This window comes from Vigna radiata, chromosome 7 (genome assembly GCF_000741045.1).
Source record: "Vigna radiata var. radiata cultivar VC1973A chromosome 7, Vradiata_ver6, whole genome shotgun sequence".
Lineage (NCBI taxonomy): Eukaryota > Viridiplantae > Streptophyta > Magnoliopsida > Fabales > Fabaceae > Vigna > Vigna radiata.
The window spans coordinates 38,522,817-38,539,357 of NC_028357.1; the positions used below are offsets into that span (position 1 = coordinate 38,522,817).

A 16,541-nucleotide genomic window follows, 5' to 3' on the forward strand; every position below is an offset into this window, starting at 1 on the left:
CCAAGGAATTCACCTATCATTTTGCAACCACCCAAGTCAATAATACCTCACAGATTGATTCTATATAGCATCATATACGTTACTTTGATTCTTTTCAAATACATATTGAATTTATATAAATATATAATCAAAATATTTTAGTAATTAAAATGTACTTTCTAATTGACATTAAAAACATATTTCTAGTTAAGTAACGTTCGGTTTTCTATTAATGACACTTAATGATGGTGAGAATCGTATTCAAATTAATATTTTTTTATTATAGTTGGTATGGTGATGAATAAATTATTTGTTTCTACTTCACTTGATTACTAATTTAAAGTGACTAGATTTCCATTTTTTTTTTCACTTGTTATATCTTTTATTTTATTCAATTTAGTCTATCTTTGTTCAATCTATAATCCTATTTCAAGTACTTAGATATTTAAATCAGAAAGGATTCAGTCATTCTAATATTAAATATAACAATTAATTATCACAACTATCTTACATGAACCTTCTAGTTATATAAATTATATCGAGTTTTTGTTTATCATTAGTCTAATTATGGCCTAATTAACTCTTAATCATAATTACTAGGTTGATTTGTGTTAATCTTCACAGATTTTCTTAATCACGTTAGGTGTACGACCTATCGGTGATCCAAATGACAGATCAAATTCTTTTATAAGACGGTGTAATTTTATTTGTCTCGTTAATTTTTTTATTAGATCGATTTGATAACTCTATGCCAATGTTATTTCAACCAGTTAATATAGAACCAGTTGGGCTCATACTATACACAGTCCCGCTTGAGCAGTTGAGGATTGACTACAATAGGATGAAAACTCTATGGTAGTAATTTGGTAGTATCACTTAGTATTCTCCTTTGATAATATGTATTTGGAAAAGTTACTACTAGTTCAGAGAGTTGTGATGCCTTGTGTTGCGTGATATCGATTCTTAAGTAGGATGTGAAGTGTCACGTGTTCTCAGTCATTAGATATGTCACGACAACTGGCCTTCACCCTTTATAAATAGGAAGACTCCCTTCCCATCATTTTCACACTTCTTCCCGCAAGGTTATGCATATACCAATCTATTTTCACATTATTTTTCTTAAAGTAATACTATCGTGAGTATTTCTTCCTCAGGAGAGTCCTTAAGGTAGGATAATCAAAGGTATTCTGATGACGCCTCGTCGTCGTCATAATCGCTCAATTTTTCTTTAGGGAGCCAAAGGTCAACCGAGCATATCGTGTCATAACACCATTGCCACAAATATAAATAATGTTAATAAGGAACATACATTGAAGGGGTATGCCTAGAGTGTAACCGGTGAGGTCAAAATTGATGCATTAACAAAGGGGGGTTAGTCAAACATATAAGAGATTCCAAGTTACAATTAGATGTCCCATGATGTTTGTGAACATAGCTCTCAATAGAGTTGGGGAAGAGAATTAGTGGACATGGCTGAAGAATTTTACATTCTTGGGGATAACATCAATGATTACGCAGTCAATCTTGTGGAGATTCGAAGTTAGATTTCTTTTTCGTGTACGTTTTTTTCTTCTCTGACTTGAACATGCGTATCTCATTTGATGATTTACAAACGGGGGTTTTACGGGTGACTCAACTCCACTTAAATGCATGAGCAACAATTCAAGCAATAAGAATAATATGTGAAGCCTTCGATTTAACTCTTAATTTGGCTTTATTTCTTCATCGTCTCCCACGTTTTCAATTGGTCGTCGAAAGATTCTTCGAATACCATGTTGCTTGTCATATTTCTTATAGTCGTGAGAATTTATAAGTGCTCGCTCGGTCCCATGGTAAATGTCAAAATGATTTTTTCTAGATTGCTTAAGTACTAATAACTCCAAAGTGATTTAGTTCCCAACTTCATTTTCTCTCTCTTCACCTATTATATCATCTTCTTCATTCGGTTTGAGTGAATCCTCACTCAATCTACACTCACTCAGATGATACATGTAAAAAGGTTCTACGATACTTAAGTTAGAAAGGGTTTGATCACTGTGATATTAAATACAATAATAAATCATCATACTCACATGGATCTCCTATTTATACAAATTGTAATGGACTTTTACTTACCACCAACCTAATAACAACTCAATAAACTTTTAACCACAATTACTAAACTGATTTTTGTTAATCTTCACACATGCTTATAAGCATAGGTGTACAACCAATCAATGACTTAAACAATCTGTAAAATTCTTTTATAAAATTGTACAACTTTATTAGTTTTGTCAACTATTCTGTTGAATCAATTTGATAATTCTCTTTTAAGGTTAATGAATTGATTGTATGGACGAATCAATTTGATAATTCTCTTTCAAGGTTAATTGACTGATTGTATGGACTCGTAACATATACTATTAAAATCTATTTTTTCTTTTTATTTATTATTATTATTATTATTTTATTATTATTATTATTATTATTATTATTATTATTATTAGTATTAGTATTGTTTACTTTTATGCTATAAACCAAAATCTCAATTCAGAGAGTTAATCTAATTTTTTAACATTTTCAGCTAAGGATCGTAACATTTTTTTTCACTATCATGTGATCATGTTCTGCAAAAAAAAATATAAATATCTATTTAATTTTATAATATAATTTAACTGCTTATTATATATTTAAAATATACTATTTATGTTTGAAAATATTTACTTATTATAAATTATATTATAATTAATTATATACAAATAAATATTTCTCCTGTATAATATAGAACCTAAAATACTAATTCTTTCGCGTCCTTTTGTGATTATAATGGTGATTGTCGTTTTATATCTTTTTTTTTCATTATATTATCTGTTACTTTCATCTCTTCCTAACCCCCCCCTTTTTTTTTTCTTAAAACATTTGCTCATTATTAATTGTGGAGAAAACACCTTCTCAAATGATAAACAATTTGGTTTGTTCTTCATGTGAGCTCTAACTGGCGTTCACTAAAAAGTAAGTTTTGACTATTAAAGTTAATTAGTAAAAGATAATCAATAAGAATTATAGTGAAAAATTATGTGAATTAGAAAAGAATTTTGGAATATATTTTTCTCAACCATCATTTCGCCAATAGTAAGTATAAAAATCATGTTATGCCCGCTTTCCTAAAATTGAAAAACAGTATTAAAATAATTTTCCAAAGCTTATAACAACATAGAAAAATTAGAATATTACATTTCTAAATTTACATTTACAAAAGTATATTTTTAGTTTGTAAAACAAGCACACTCGTAATTAGGAAATATTTTAATATATTCTATTCTCATTTTACTTGCAAGTGCACCAAATTCTAACCCCAATGCAAATAGACGCTTTCACTTACATTTTCTTTTCATATATAAAGTTTGGTTTTCATTAACCGTTAATGTAAAAATTACATAAATATTGCTTTAAATAAATCTTAATCTAAACATTTATTATAAAAACACACATTATTATCGTACACGACATTCTAATTAGATATAGACTTCAAGATGTAGCAATTAAAATTTTAATTTTTACGTAATATTACTTTATGTTTGCTATGGCATAATATAATGTCGATAACACACGTTCGAATTTTTTCTATTATTTTGATAATACGTTACATTGATACTTTTTTGAAGACAGAATTGTGGATAATCATGTATTATAAATTGTTAAAATTGAAATTTACAATAAAGTTAACAATCTGAAGATGCAATATTATGATAAGCATTCGAAAAGAATAATGTTTGGTGGAGTTGAGTTCCATGGCAAAGACGGCGTTATAACGACACTAGTTGGTTGATGATCCAAGATTCAAGTACAGCTTTTTCGTTTGTCTTTCCCACAGTTTGTATGTCTCTTAATTCATGGTTGTGTATACTGATTTTCAAATTCAACATTGAGCGCATAACATAAGATTCAACTTTGACAAAAAGGTGGTTTTAAAATTTTGGATTTTTTTTTATTTTTAATTCTCAAAAACCATATCTACCTCGGAAACTATTTATCTTATTGTTTCTTGTTTATCCACGATAAATCTTGAAGACCATATTTGTAATTTCATTACAAAAAAAAGTGATAACTGATTTTCAAAAGGAAGATGGTATGATCTATTATTGATTGCATTAATACAGCTGGGAATATTGTAGCTTGGCAAATACTCTTCTTTTTAATTATATATGTATATAAAATAAAACGAGTTATTTCTTTTTTGAAAAGAAAGTAGAGAATCTTTTTTTAAAAAAGAAGTATGTGAAAGTCTGAAAGTTCTTGGTGGAAAAACATACATTATCTACTGGGTTCATTCTAATCGTTGTTTCCTGTTGTGATTGTGAAAGGAAAAACTGAATAAAAGATTAATTAGCTAAATGATTGAATTAAAAGATTATGTATTGGTGAATATGATGGAAGGTAAATGGGAGTGAGATTTGAGTGTTTGGTGAATATGTAGATAAAGTAGAGAGAGTAAAGATAAGAAAAAGTAGGTAAGTAGTAACTAGTTACTTAGCTTAGCATGATGATGTATGAAATTTAAGGAAGAAATTGTAATGTTAGAAAAGTTGTAAGAGAGAAGTGGGCTTAAGGAGGTTACCTTACATTCCACGTTTCTTCCTCTCCCTTGAAAGACACAAGTATTTATGACCCTCTTTTACTATCTTTCCTTTCCCCTCACACCTTCCCTTTCTCTTCTAAATCCCATTCACTTCCTTTCTTTTTCTTCAGATGGAAAAGCTTTCGCTTCTTTCTAAGGACGACCATCACATGGATTTGCCTCCGGGCTTTCGCTTCCACCCCACTGATGAAGAGCTTATAACCCATTACCTCTACAAGAAGGTTATTGACACCAACTTCTGCGCTCGGGCCATCGGAGAAGTCGACCTCAACAAGTCTGAGCCATGGGATTTGCCATGTCAGTCAAAATAGTCCAATTTCTTCTTCTTCTTCACTTTTCTATAAAATTAAAACTTTCACCTTTTTGCAGGGAAAGCCAAAATGGGAGAGAAGGAGTGGTACTTTTTCTGTGTTCGAGACAGAAAATACCCTACTGGCTTGAGAACCAACAGGGCCACCGAAGCCGGTTACTGGAAAGCCACCGGGAAAGATAAAGAGATTTTCAGAGGCAAATCTTTGGTCGGAATGAAAAAGACTCTTGTTTTCTACCGAGGTCGAGCGCCCAAAGGAGAGAAAAGCAACTGGGTCATGCACGAGTACAGACTTGAGGGGAAATTCTCTGTTCACAACCTCCCCAAAACTGCAAAGGTACGTGCTTTCTTTCTTTTCTGGTTGGATTTGTTTTGGTTTCTTTGTGATTGAGGTTGTTGTTTTTGTGGCAGAACGAGTGGGTGATCTGCAGGGTGTTTCAGAAAAGTTCAGCCGGGAAGAAAACTCATATTTCTGGGATAATGAGGTTGGACTCTTTGACCAATGAATTGGGTTCTTCTGCTCTTCCACCTCTTTCGGATTCTTCACCTTCTATTGGCAACACTAAACCGCTCAACGAATCGGCTTACGTGCCCTGCTTCTCCAATCCAATTGATGTTCAAAGAAACCAAGACGGGGTCTTTGATTCCCTCAATAACTCTATTTATGGGGTTTCTCCAAATAATCCTTTGGACTTTCTTCCCAGAATGCCACCTTCTACCTCCTTCTACTCTGCTCAAGGTGTTCAAGCTGTGCCTAATTTGACATTTCCCGGTTCTGTTTACTCTCTGCAGGACCACACCAATCTGAGAGCCATGTGTGAAAACAATGGTAGTGGTTACAAGTCAGAGAGGGACATGATCAGTGTCTCACAGGAAACGTGTCTTACCACTGATATCAATCCTGAAACCTCTTCAAATTTTGATATGGGTAGGAGGCACTTTGACAATCAGAATCATCCTTCTGTTTCTGTTGCTCCAGTGGATCTTGATGGTTTGTGGAATTACTGAAGGACCTTCTACAATGAAAAGTGAAATTAGCCCCACTTTTGATCTAAAAAGGAATGGGAACAAGAAGAGCGTGGGATGGGGTTGATACTGTTGTTTCTGTGTATAGATTTTATCGAAAAACATGTATTGAACAATATATGATAAGTGTAAGAAATATTGTGAAATTAATTATTTAGATTTGCATTAGGATGAAGATGATTATTATTATTTTGTTTGAGGTTGGATTGAAAATGATGATGGAATGAGACTGTTGGATTAATGATTGTGTGGCGTATCTTGTTGATCTTGCCTTTCTGGTTTGGATCAGTATAGTCCAGCTAATAGCGAGACCAGGACCAAGACCGAGAGCTTGATTCGGTTAATGTTTGAATTGAATAACATAAATTTTAGTTTTAAAATGTGGGGCTGTACGGTTACCAAAGAAAATCCTGAATTCTCTCTCTCTCTCTCTCTCTCTCTCTCTCTATTTGGACACACGTGCACGAGCTTACTTTGACATAGACAAATGTTAACAAACTTATCTGCATTTACCTACTCCAAACCTCACTATGCAAATCATGACTCTGAACTCCGAACTTCTCTTTCTGTTTACGTGCGTGTGTGTTAATGACAAGACACCATGATTCATTATCAAATGCAAAAATTCAAACGTTTTACCTAAACATCTCGTCAGTGGCGGTGTTCAGATTTCACACCAATCTTTCCGTGTTTTTCTATCTTGTTAATAAGAATACTAAATATGATGGCTTTAATTTGTACTAAGGTAAAAGTCAGAGCCTACAATAACAGATTATTTCTGCCACTGCAACCTCCAACAGTAACAAAGTCCATGCATGACTGATGCCATGGCCACTGCAAAAAATCAAACTATAAGGTTAAGAAGAAAATGTCATATATGGGCTAACATATTTTTGTATGCTATGAAAAAAAAGAAAAATAAACTTCTTTCGGGTGTCATTTCCTTCATCATCTTAACTTCAGATAATCAGACCTTATCATTATTTTGACTTTATTATATTAATTAAGATTCTTTTATGCTAAGTTGATAACGATTTTTTTTTATTTTCAACATTGTCGTAATCATTTCCCTTTTTTCTAATGAATGTTAACTTTATTTTTGCAACCAAAGTTAATTAAAATTTTCTCAGTTAGCATTAATAGTGTTTAGACCGTTAATTATAATATTTTTTGTTGGAATTAATTAGGTTTGCTTGCAGTCATTGCAATTTTTTTAATTAGCTGATATTGATATTAGTCTCTATAGATATTTTGGTTAATGTTTACTGAGATTGTTCTTGAGAACATTGCTTTTTTTTTTTTATGTATTTTGAAAATAATTGATGTATTTTATTTAAATAAAAAATAAAAATAATAAATTTAAATTGTGTTATTTAAATAAAAATAGAAAATATAATAAATTGAATGTATTTAAATTCCTTAAAAAATGGTAAAATTGTTATCCTTAGTGAAACATGAAGGCTTGTCTGCATCTGTGATCATTTATTGTTTGATTCATTTGAATTTATGAATTCATCCATGATCTGAATTGAGTTTAATGGCATGACATGAGAGCATTGATCTTCTTTTTCTTATTTTGTCCAAAAATACAATATACCATCTCATTTGTACCATGTGGTGTTTACATTTATGTCACATGATAAATCCCCTCAAAAGTCCACCACTTTGAGTCCTGCACGTCTTCATCCTTATCTCCATGAAAACACTGCAATTTGTCTTTTTTTTTTTTTTATAGTTTTTCTCTCTTTCACTCTCATGCCAAATAAATACATTGAAGAAAAGATTAACTGTTAATATTTCATTTTCTTAATGATACAACGCCCTTCTACATTGCCCTATCACTTGTTTAATTTTTCTTAGTATATTTCACTGTAGGAATGAGATTGAAATAAAAAATTAACTTTCGAGGAGCTGTTATTTACTTTTATGGCTCTATTCTCTGATTGCTGCAATTCTGGTATAAGTTTAGAAACACCAACTACCTTATCATCATCCTCCTCGTATTAGTCAGCTATGCCCTAGGGCATTCTGCCTCTCAAAATCAGGATGAGGTTGTTAAAAGTAAAACTTTCGCTTTCAACCTCAGTAAATTTTTTCTATTCAAACCATGATGTTTTATTTTGTCTGGAAGAAATTTTCTTGAAACAGATGTGATTGCAGAAGTGTTATATTCATCTTTTTTTCTATCCCGTTAAATATACTTAATTAAGATTAATTAAGAGCACGTTCTAAATAATCTATTAAGTTTTTTTTAGTCTGAACCAGTCCTAATGTTTATTATAATAATATTTATATGTCATATGACAAATTTAATATTATACTATTATTAATGATGAAACTATTATAAATTTAAGATAAATATTATTTTAATAAAAACATAAATTTATGATTTATATTAAATATATATATATATATAATTATATTTTTAAATAAATACATATTTTATAATTACTCATATTCATTATATTTATAAAATTTTAAAATCTTTTACCAATATAAATATTTGAGTATTTTTTATAAATAAATTTTGTCTATTTCACTAGCAATAAGAAATTTCAATCTATCCAGCAAAAAAATTTAAAAATCTATCAGTAAATTCATGTTCAAGTTGACATAAATCTCGTTTATTATTGCATGGTGACAGAAAATAAGTGAAAAAATGAAAATTTATTGTAGCTTCCGAGGTTGTGTAAGGAATGCAGTGAGTGTGGTATCTGACTGATTGACCTAAGGAGAATTGGGAGTGGCAGTGTGTCCCACACCGCCTGATGTCAGTCGAAGGAGAAAGTTAGGCCTTTTTAACTGTCCACACCTAAGTGTTGTCATTTCTCTTACCCATCACATTTTTTCTTCTTTCTTATATTTTTTTATTATCTATAATATTTTATATACAGTAAAATTCTTAAAAAAACTGAAAAATTTTGTTTCTAGATTCTTTTTATCATCACTTTAAAGAAAAAATATCAATTTGATGTATAAACAAATTTAAATTTATAAATATCCTTTTAGTAAACTATTTATGAAATAAAATTTTGCTTTTATCATGATTATACTACATACTAGTTGAAAAAAGTTATTTAATCATAATAATAGTTTTAATGTTATCACGTAGGAAAGAAAAATAAAAAGAGAGAAAGGACATTTGTTGAACACTTCAATTAGATTTTTAACAATTGGTACAATTTTGATAAAAATAATGTTGTTTTAAGATAATTTAATATTTAAGTATTTCTGGAGTGAAATTATAAAATCAACCAGAATGTGGCAGTTGTCTCTTTCTTGCCAAATGTCAGTACTTCCACCATATAGTACAAAAGCAATGTGTTTTGAATTTTTTTTTATGAGCACTTGAAGTGATATTTCTTTTTTTATGTTTCAGATTTTATGATAATTTAAATTCAATTAGGCCAAATATATAATTATGTGATTCACCTATCATAGTTTAACATATCGAACATTATTGTGATACATGGAGTTGAGAAAGCTGTGCCATCCAAAAGTCCAAATTCCATTATTGTGATTCTGGTCTTCATGACCCACTCAGACTCCAATCATTGTTCTCTCCACAAAAAATCTTGTATTTTTTTTTTTCATAAACAAATATTATTAATATCTAAACATTTTCAGTTGGAAAATGAAGAAACTGGCTTACCAAACAGAGATTACATAATATTGAATATAAATATTTATATATGAAAGAGATTAGTAATTAAAAGAAGAAGAAAAGAAATGAATGAAGGGTGATGGGAGAAGTAGGTGTATGGGATCATGTGGTCACATGTTGCTATCATGTTTGTTAACCAGAATGTGGATTCTTACTATGATTAGATAATGTCAATTATTTGAAGGGCACTTTATTATTGGTATACTTGGAGCATGGTATCCAAACGAAGTAAGTGGAAATATTATAAAAATAAAAGATGCAAAGAGTGAACAGAAAAATGAGATATCCATGAAGATTTTTTGTGTGTAAAAAGCATAATGAAGGTTAATCGAAACTAGAAGAGCCTTGTTTGGTTGGCCTAGTGACCACAGAAAATGATTGGGAGTGAGACATTTCAAAGAAATGGGCATTTTCCTAGAATAAGAAATTATATGGTTAGTTAGTACATTCCCTTTATGCATAAATGAAAGTAATAGTAAAAGGGATGTCATTGAACAAAGTGATAGCCATTGATCTTAGCCCATGCATCTCATCATCATGTCAATGGAGTTTTGTTTGGGAAGGGAATGGTGCCTCATAAGTGGACTCTTTTGGTGTCATTATTCGTTACAAATTTCTTTTGGTAAACTTTCATTTCTTGTTAGTCCTCTAATATAACGCCAAATATTTCACTTCATTACACTACGCCACTAAACTAATAGGGTCAACTCTTGGCAAATTGCTTCCATCCATGTGCCAAGGCTAACTTAGGATGTGCTGTTAGTGCCTATTTTCAAAGTTTTAAAAAAAAAATTATATAGTTTTTTTTGTATTTTAAAAATGTACAATTCTTTTACTTTTGATTAAAACTTTGATGGAAAAATTAAAAATGGAAACAGATAGTAATTGACTTTTAATTTAGCAAATATCAACCATAGACGTTGTTTTCATTAGTGACAGATTTGTAAAGAAATAAGAAAGTAGTTTTGGTGAGTGATTAGATTTTTGTGAAGAAGTACCAAAGCATTATCCAATATGTGGATAATATGATATTTAATTTCCGTGTGATAATCTCCTCTTTTTACCAAAAATTAAAAAAACGTCGATTAATTGGAACGCAATAAGAAAACACGCGTGAAAATATATAGAGTTGCTTACTGTATTGGCAATTTCCAAAAGCTTAACTTTTGATCTCTTTGACTTGGATTGGAAATTATTCGAATTTGATAGGACGGAGATGTGCCTCCTAACTTTTCTGTTTTCTCAACCTTTTTGTAAACTCTTGAGATTAAGATATATTCTTCTCTGATAGCGACCTTTTCTGTTCAATTTTATTCTCCCATTATGGTATGTATGTATGCTTCCACTACCTTCTGCCATCCACACTTTCGAAGAAGGGATATCCTTGTCAGATCAAACATAACATTGGGCTTCAAATCAAGCCCAACAAATCAATACAATCCAACAACATTACGCAATTCAGCTCTATTTCTCGCATGGACTCAAAATTTGTCACTTATTTTTACAAGAAGCTGCTGTTTGTTCTTGATTCTTTATTATTGATTTAATGCACTCCTTAATCGAGAATGTGGTTTTATAATTTACAGGCAATGTCTACCAGATGCTTATTGTTGTTGTTGCTTCTTTGACATTTATGAGATTGAAAGTCATGAATGCTTCTGTTGCATTTTGGAATAGGAAAATGGACAGACTTATATTCTTAGTTTGTTTGTCACTTAACTTTCTGAAAGAATATTCAACAAATTGACAAGTTCAGCAGTTATTAGAATAGAATGAAAATGGCTAATGTCATAGTTCCACCAAGAATGATTGATGAAATTAACTCCACAGTGGCTTTATGTCGTAAGGGAACATTCCTTTTCTTTTTCCCCGTAACTGAGGTCACTTCTACAGGAAATATCAGTGACTCTCGTGCCTTATAAAAGAACAATATAATTTGAGTCACAAATAAATGGATATAAGTTTAACTTAATAATAAAAGTAGATGGAACGAGAACTAATAACTAATATTTATCAATATAAACAAAATTAGGAAAAAGTCATTTCTACGCATTCAATAGCCCTGAAATAGTAAAGCTAATACCATGATTCTTGGAGAGAACAGTGGATACACATCTCAGAAATAACTCATTCTATTTTACAACAAAATTTGGAACACATCATAGCTGGGTTTCACAATAGCATACATTGTATATGGCCATAACTAGCGATAAGTATCACTGTCTACAAGCTTAAGGCCCCAGCTCATATCCTCACAGTGCCTCACATATGGAACAAGTTCACCTGTGTCAGTTCCTCTCTTGGCCTGGCAATCATAGAAGGGAGGAGCATGGAAACACGGTTCCATTGACATGGCACGCCGACAGGGAGGATCTGGGGCTGTTCGATCCTCAGGTTTGTACAGAATCCATGGTTTTAAACCTCCAAGCCCCTGAGCCACATAGCCAAAAGTAGACCAAGAGCTTGTAACCAAAACATCAGTTAAGCTTAAGAGATACATTTCTGCCCAAGCTTTTTGGTTGTGCATCTGCTTCTCTGTTTGTTGATATCCTTCATGGCTCGGCTGGTAAACACCAACCACTTCTCCTGTCACTGTAGGATATTCCCAATACATGTCTCTTACCTTTTCAAAATAACCAGGGCTTAAGGATGTCATCAACACCGCTTTTGACTTGGGACTTCCTGATGAATTGGTAGCATCCTGCTGATGGTTAACATCAGGCAAAAGTTTATGCTTCAAAGTACAAGCTAAGATCTGATCAAATACATGTTCAAATGGGCCAGGTTCTGTGTCAAACACTCTAATTTGTATCCCCACTCTTTCATCAACTTTTGCTAAATAAGCTTGATAGTATCTGGTAACAAGTCCCCACACACTGTTAGTGGGGTGGAACAGATACCTACCCAAGAAATGGAAAACTGTTTCCTTATTTGGGAAGAGATCATTCAGCTCCTGCTCAAATGATGGCATCAAGAACAGAGACGGGACAAAGTAGTTATCCGTTTTCATCACTAACCAAGGCACTTCCTGGAGAAAATGTTGCTCTTCATCACAAAAGAAAAGCTTATCATGATCATCATAATCATGGACTATGTGAAGGTAGACAAAAGAAGGAACATTGGAATTTACAACCGATTTATTTTTCAGTAATTTCCCATGACATTGATCAGAATTCTGACTGAAATTATTAAACTGAGCGGTAAGAGGAAAATCAGCAGGGAGAAACCAGGAAGCATCTGGAAATGGCTCACAAAAAAGATCAACCATATCCACTCCAGGGTCAACAAGCAGAACACGGTTTGTGAGAAGAGCATAGAGAAATGCAGAAGCTAAGGTCAATATCTTATTCCCTAACCCACTAAATGAAATCCATACAACATATTTACAAGGTGAGGATTCTGTAAATTTACCAGACCTAAGTTGTTCCACTGTATTGTTATAGAATTCAGTGTAAGGTCCACACTGTTTGTGTTGAGCTTCATATTTTCTTAACCTAGAAATGAAGTAAGAAGAAGGCTTTCCTGACAGCCCTCTGAGATGATATTCGGCTGATTGGTATCTGCTGAGACAGGAATCTTCATCAAATCCATCAACTAGAAGGCCACCGAGCAGTTTATCTCGAAGCAACTCAACAGAATCGGAGGTATCATTGTCCAAATCTACAAGTCATGAGAGGAAGAAGAAATGAAATGTTACAACTTTAGCAATACGATGGGATAAAAAAGTGAAAGCAGTTAACCCTTTAGCAAGGAAATGAAAAAGGTACCTTGAGTGATTTGAAAGAGAGGGGTGAGTGAGGAGGGTTCGCGAAGGACGGCATCTGAAGGAGGATCTCGAAGAACAATGGAGACAGAGAAAATAACAGAGCAGAGAACGAAAGCTGCGACGAAAAAACCCATCAAACGCATTAGTGAGAAAGTGAATGCAAATTTAGAGTCAAAATCGGAGTGTGAGAGTGAGAACTTCTTCATCACAAAAATTGATTGTAGAACAGTGAATGAATGCAGTGAGTGTGATTTGGTTTAGACGCCGCAGAGACATTAATTTGTTTGGTTAGAAGAATAGTTTAATAACGTTGTACTTCTCTTTCTCTCCAAATTAGGATAATAATCTTACTGTCATGAAATTATGTAAATGAACTGTCGGTGACACCCTTTCTGTTATCGTTACCGACTCTATTCATGCCAATTTTCATTTTAAAATTCAAACAAAAACATAAATATGATGTCACATGCCTATTTTTGACATCTAGATCTTCGTTGTTCAAATAAAATAAACTATGCAATTTCACTTTGAATATTAAGATTAAAAAAAGTTTATTCTAAGTTTTAAATTTAAGAAAAGTATATTTTTAGTTTCTTTGATTGAATGTGTTTTAATGACTTTATTTGTCATATTTTTAATAGGTAGTATGTTTTTAAAGTTTTTTTATTTAACCTCTAATTTTGACCGATTGTACCGTGGGATTGAATGGATGAACCAAATTAAATATGACAATTACATAAAACAATAAAAATAACAAGTCCATATAAAAGGTTACTCGGCTTCTCAAAGCAGCTACACAAAATACTTCTTATTTGGTTGGTGTAGGAATCACTTTGTAAATGTATCAAAATTGATAAATTCGATTCTATTTTTAACTTGTTTTGACTTATCTCTCCTAATTAGTTAAATTAGGAGACTAATTATGAAATAAGATAAGTTACTCGGTCAATTTTATATTGTTTTGATAATGGATTATTACACCAAGATTGTGTTTGTTTGGTTGAGATTGCACTTTTTCTCTCAACCCTTTGATGGTGATGAACATCCCTCTAGCCCAATTACACTCATACAATTGCTCCTTTGTTAATAATAAGCTATTGGCTTTGCTTTAATATTTTATAAATTGTTTAAGGAAAAAATCAACAAAATCCAAGCTTATGACTATAAGCCTAGCTCTTAGGAAGAATTTTCTTTATATGACTCTCTGGAAAATCATACCAATATGTTAATAAAAGGCTCCAATTCATTTCATGAAATCCCAAGTTCAACAACGAACGCTAAATGTTTTAGTAAATAATTTAAGGGAACCCTTAAGTAAGAATATTCATAACTAGTGTTTTTTTTTTTTTTATTGGGTTCGAAACTCCTTTATATTTGGTTATTTATTTTAAGGTTGCAATTAGTGTTTTATAATTAATTGATTTCTTTAGTTATTATGTCAATTTGATAATACTTAAAATTAATCACACTTAAATTCTCCTAACAATGGTACAAATTTCGTCTTTAAGAATGATAAGACTTATTGATCATAATATTCTTTTAGGTGATGGATTTTCACAGGATTTCACCTTTGTAAATTCTTACCTTCTCAATCTTTATCATTGTTTCAATATAGAAATTATTAATGTGATTGAAAAAAAAAGTCTATACATAATCTCCAATCTTAAGAATAAATAACATGACTTTGACAAAATACTGAGTAGTATATTAACTCTAATCTTAAATGTGAGTGATGAACTATGAGTGGTCAACAAAAAAATTCTATAGACATAGATATACTGTCTAACACTTTGAAACCATTGTTATAAGACAAATATAATCTAAATGAATTCATTTTTATAATAATAAAATTTGATATTTTCTTTTACCCAACACTTTAAAAGAGAATTTCACATTTGTAACGCATTCAAATATATTAAATTTGAATTTGTCTCGTTTCAATTTTAAAGACAATTCAAATTGATTAAATCTTGATTTTTCTTGTTTGGATAAACTATTTTAATCATTATTAAAGAAAAAATATTTAAATATTAAACATTTATTATTAATTTAACAATATCAATATTGATATCTTATTACTCAATTTATATTTGTGTTAATTTTTTTTTAAAATTTTGTTAATTTTTTTTAAATGACATTTATAAAATTATTTGATCATTGATATGAGTCGAGATACTTTTTTTTAATATTATATTTAAAGAGTTATATCTTACAAAATCTTTTTTCACTTGACACTTTTTTCGATATTCATTCTCTAAATTCCATTTGTCTTCTAGTAGATGGTAAAGTGTTTTAATGTCAGATATTCTAGTCAAAGTTTGATTAATGCAAAAGTGAAGTCTATGATTCAAAAATTATTTATAAAAATGTTTGAGAGTTGCTTCCTCCACCACTCCAAGTGCTCCCTACACCTCCCCATTATTATTTTTTATTCAATAAATATCTTGTTAATTTAACTTTTACCATTTAATTTTATTTACCTTTTTTAAACCTTAAATCTCCTTACACCCCTCCACTTTTATCTTTCTTTGATGGCACACAAACTATTTTCTCTCTTCCTCCGTTCTTCACACACATACATAGAACCTTGTCTCTACTCTTCTCTCTTTGTCCACCCAGCTTCTTAATTACTCATTCCCATGGTGCACCCTTGATTCTTCACCAAGCATTCAACACATGATACTCCACCAAGCATTCCACACATCTCAATGTAAGGCTTGGACACCCTATGATACCTATGTTCCTAGCACCAACCTAAGGGCCCACGTCTCGACAACTTGCACTCAACAACACTTCACTCGATGAACCCTTTGCTGACAACTTTTTTCGAGACATTACCAACCAACCTTAAATTAATAATTACCAAGGCAGTTGGGGGAGCCACCTTCAAATGCTAGCTAGCTATTAAGGGGAAGAACCACTAGTACTTGAATGAGAATTTGATACTACTCGATGTTCCTATCATATATTCCAACTCCAGACTTAGATAAATGGAAAAGTGCAGAGGTTCATCTCATTATCAATTTTCCTGGTGCATATTCTTAAACGGATGTCAACATCTGTGGATGGATATCAGCATCATTTGTTTTTCAACGAATGTCGATATCCATATACGGATGTTGACATCCGTTTAAGAATCCAACGCATATTCACATCTGTTTAAATATTACTGAAGGAC

General features: G+C 31.5%; 2 protein-coding genes across 2 annotated transcripts; one reads left to right on the forward strand and one right to left on the reverse strand.

The window, feature by feature from the left end:
- Positions 1-4,581: 4,581 nt before the first annotated feature.
- Positions 4,582-6,174, forward strand: LOC106766783 (NAC domain-containing protein 100). The gene is made up of 3 exons (XM_014651540.2): positions 4,582-4,894; positions 4,967-5,244; positions 5,319-6,174. Exons 1-3 carry the CDS (start codon positions 4,708-4,710, stop codon positions 5,913-5,915), a joined length of 1,062 nt encoding a protein of 353 aa, XP_014507026.1. The 5' UTR covers positions 4,582-4,707; the 3' UTR covers positions 5,916-6,174.
- A 5,417-nt stretch (positions 6,175-11,591) lies between these two features.
- LOC106765511 (galactoside 2-alpha-L-fucosyltransferase) lies at positions 11,592-13,719 on the reverse strand. The gene is made up of 2 exons (XM_014650166.2): positions 13,365-13,719; positions 11,592-13,257 (listed from the first exon to the last, which is right to left on the reverse strand). The coding sequence occupies exons 1-2, from the start codon at positions 13,567-13,569 to the stop codon at positions 11,801-11,803; spliced, it is 1,662 nt and encodes a 553-aa protein (XP_014505652.1). The 5' UTR covers positions 13,570-13,719; the 3' UTR covers positions 11,592-11,800.
- Positions 13,720-16,541: the final 2,822 nt, after the last annotated feature.

Excerpts from the sequence above, each read along its gene's own strand:
- LOC106766783 (XM_014651540.2), top strand. The coding sequence starts at position 4,708 with ATGGAAAAGCTTTCGCTTCTTTCTAAGGACGACCATCACATGGATTTG. Across the intron at positions 4,895-4,966 it reads TGAGCCATGGGATTTGCCAT|GGAAAGCCAAAATGGGAGAG; the intron begins GTCAGTCAAAAT and ends ACCTTTTTGCAG. Across the intron at positions 5,245-5,318 it reads ACCTCCCCAAAACTGCAAAG|AACGAGTGGGTGATCTGCAG; the intron begins GTACGTGCTTTC and ends TTTTTGTGGCAG.
- LOC106765511 (XM_014650166.2), bottom strand. The coding sequence starts at position 13,569 with ATGAAGAAGTTCTCACTCTCACACTCCGATTTTGACTCTAAATTTGCA. Across the intron at positions 13,258-13,364 it reads TCTCTTTCAAATCACTCAAG|ATTTGGACAATGATACCTCC; the intron begins GTACCTTTTTCA and ends CATGACTTGTAG.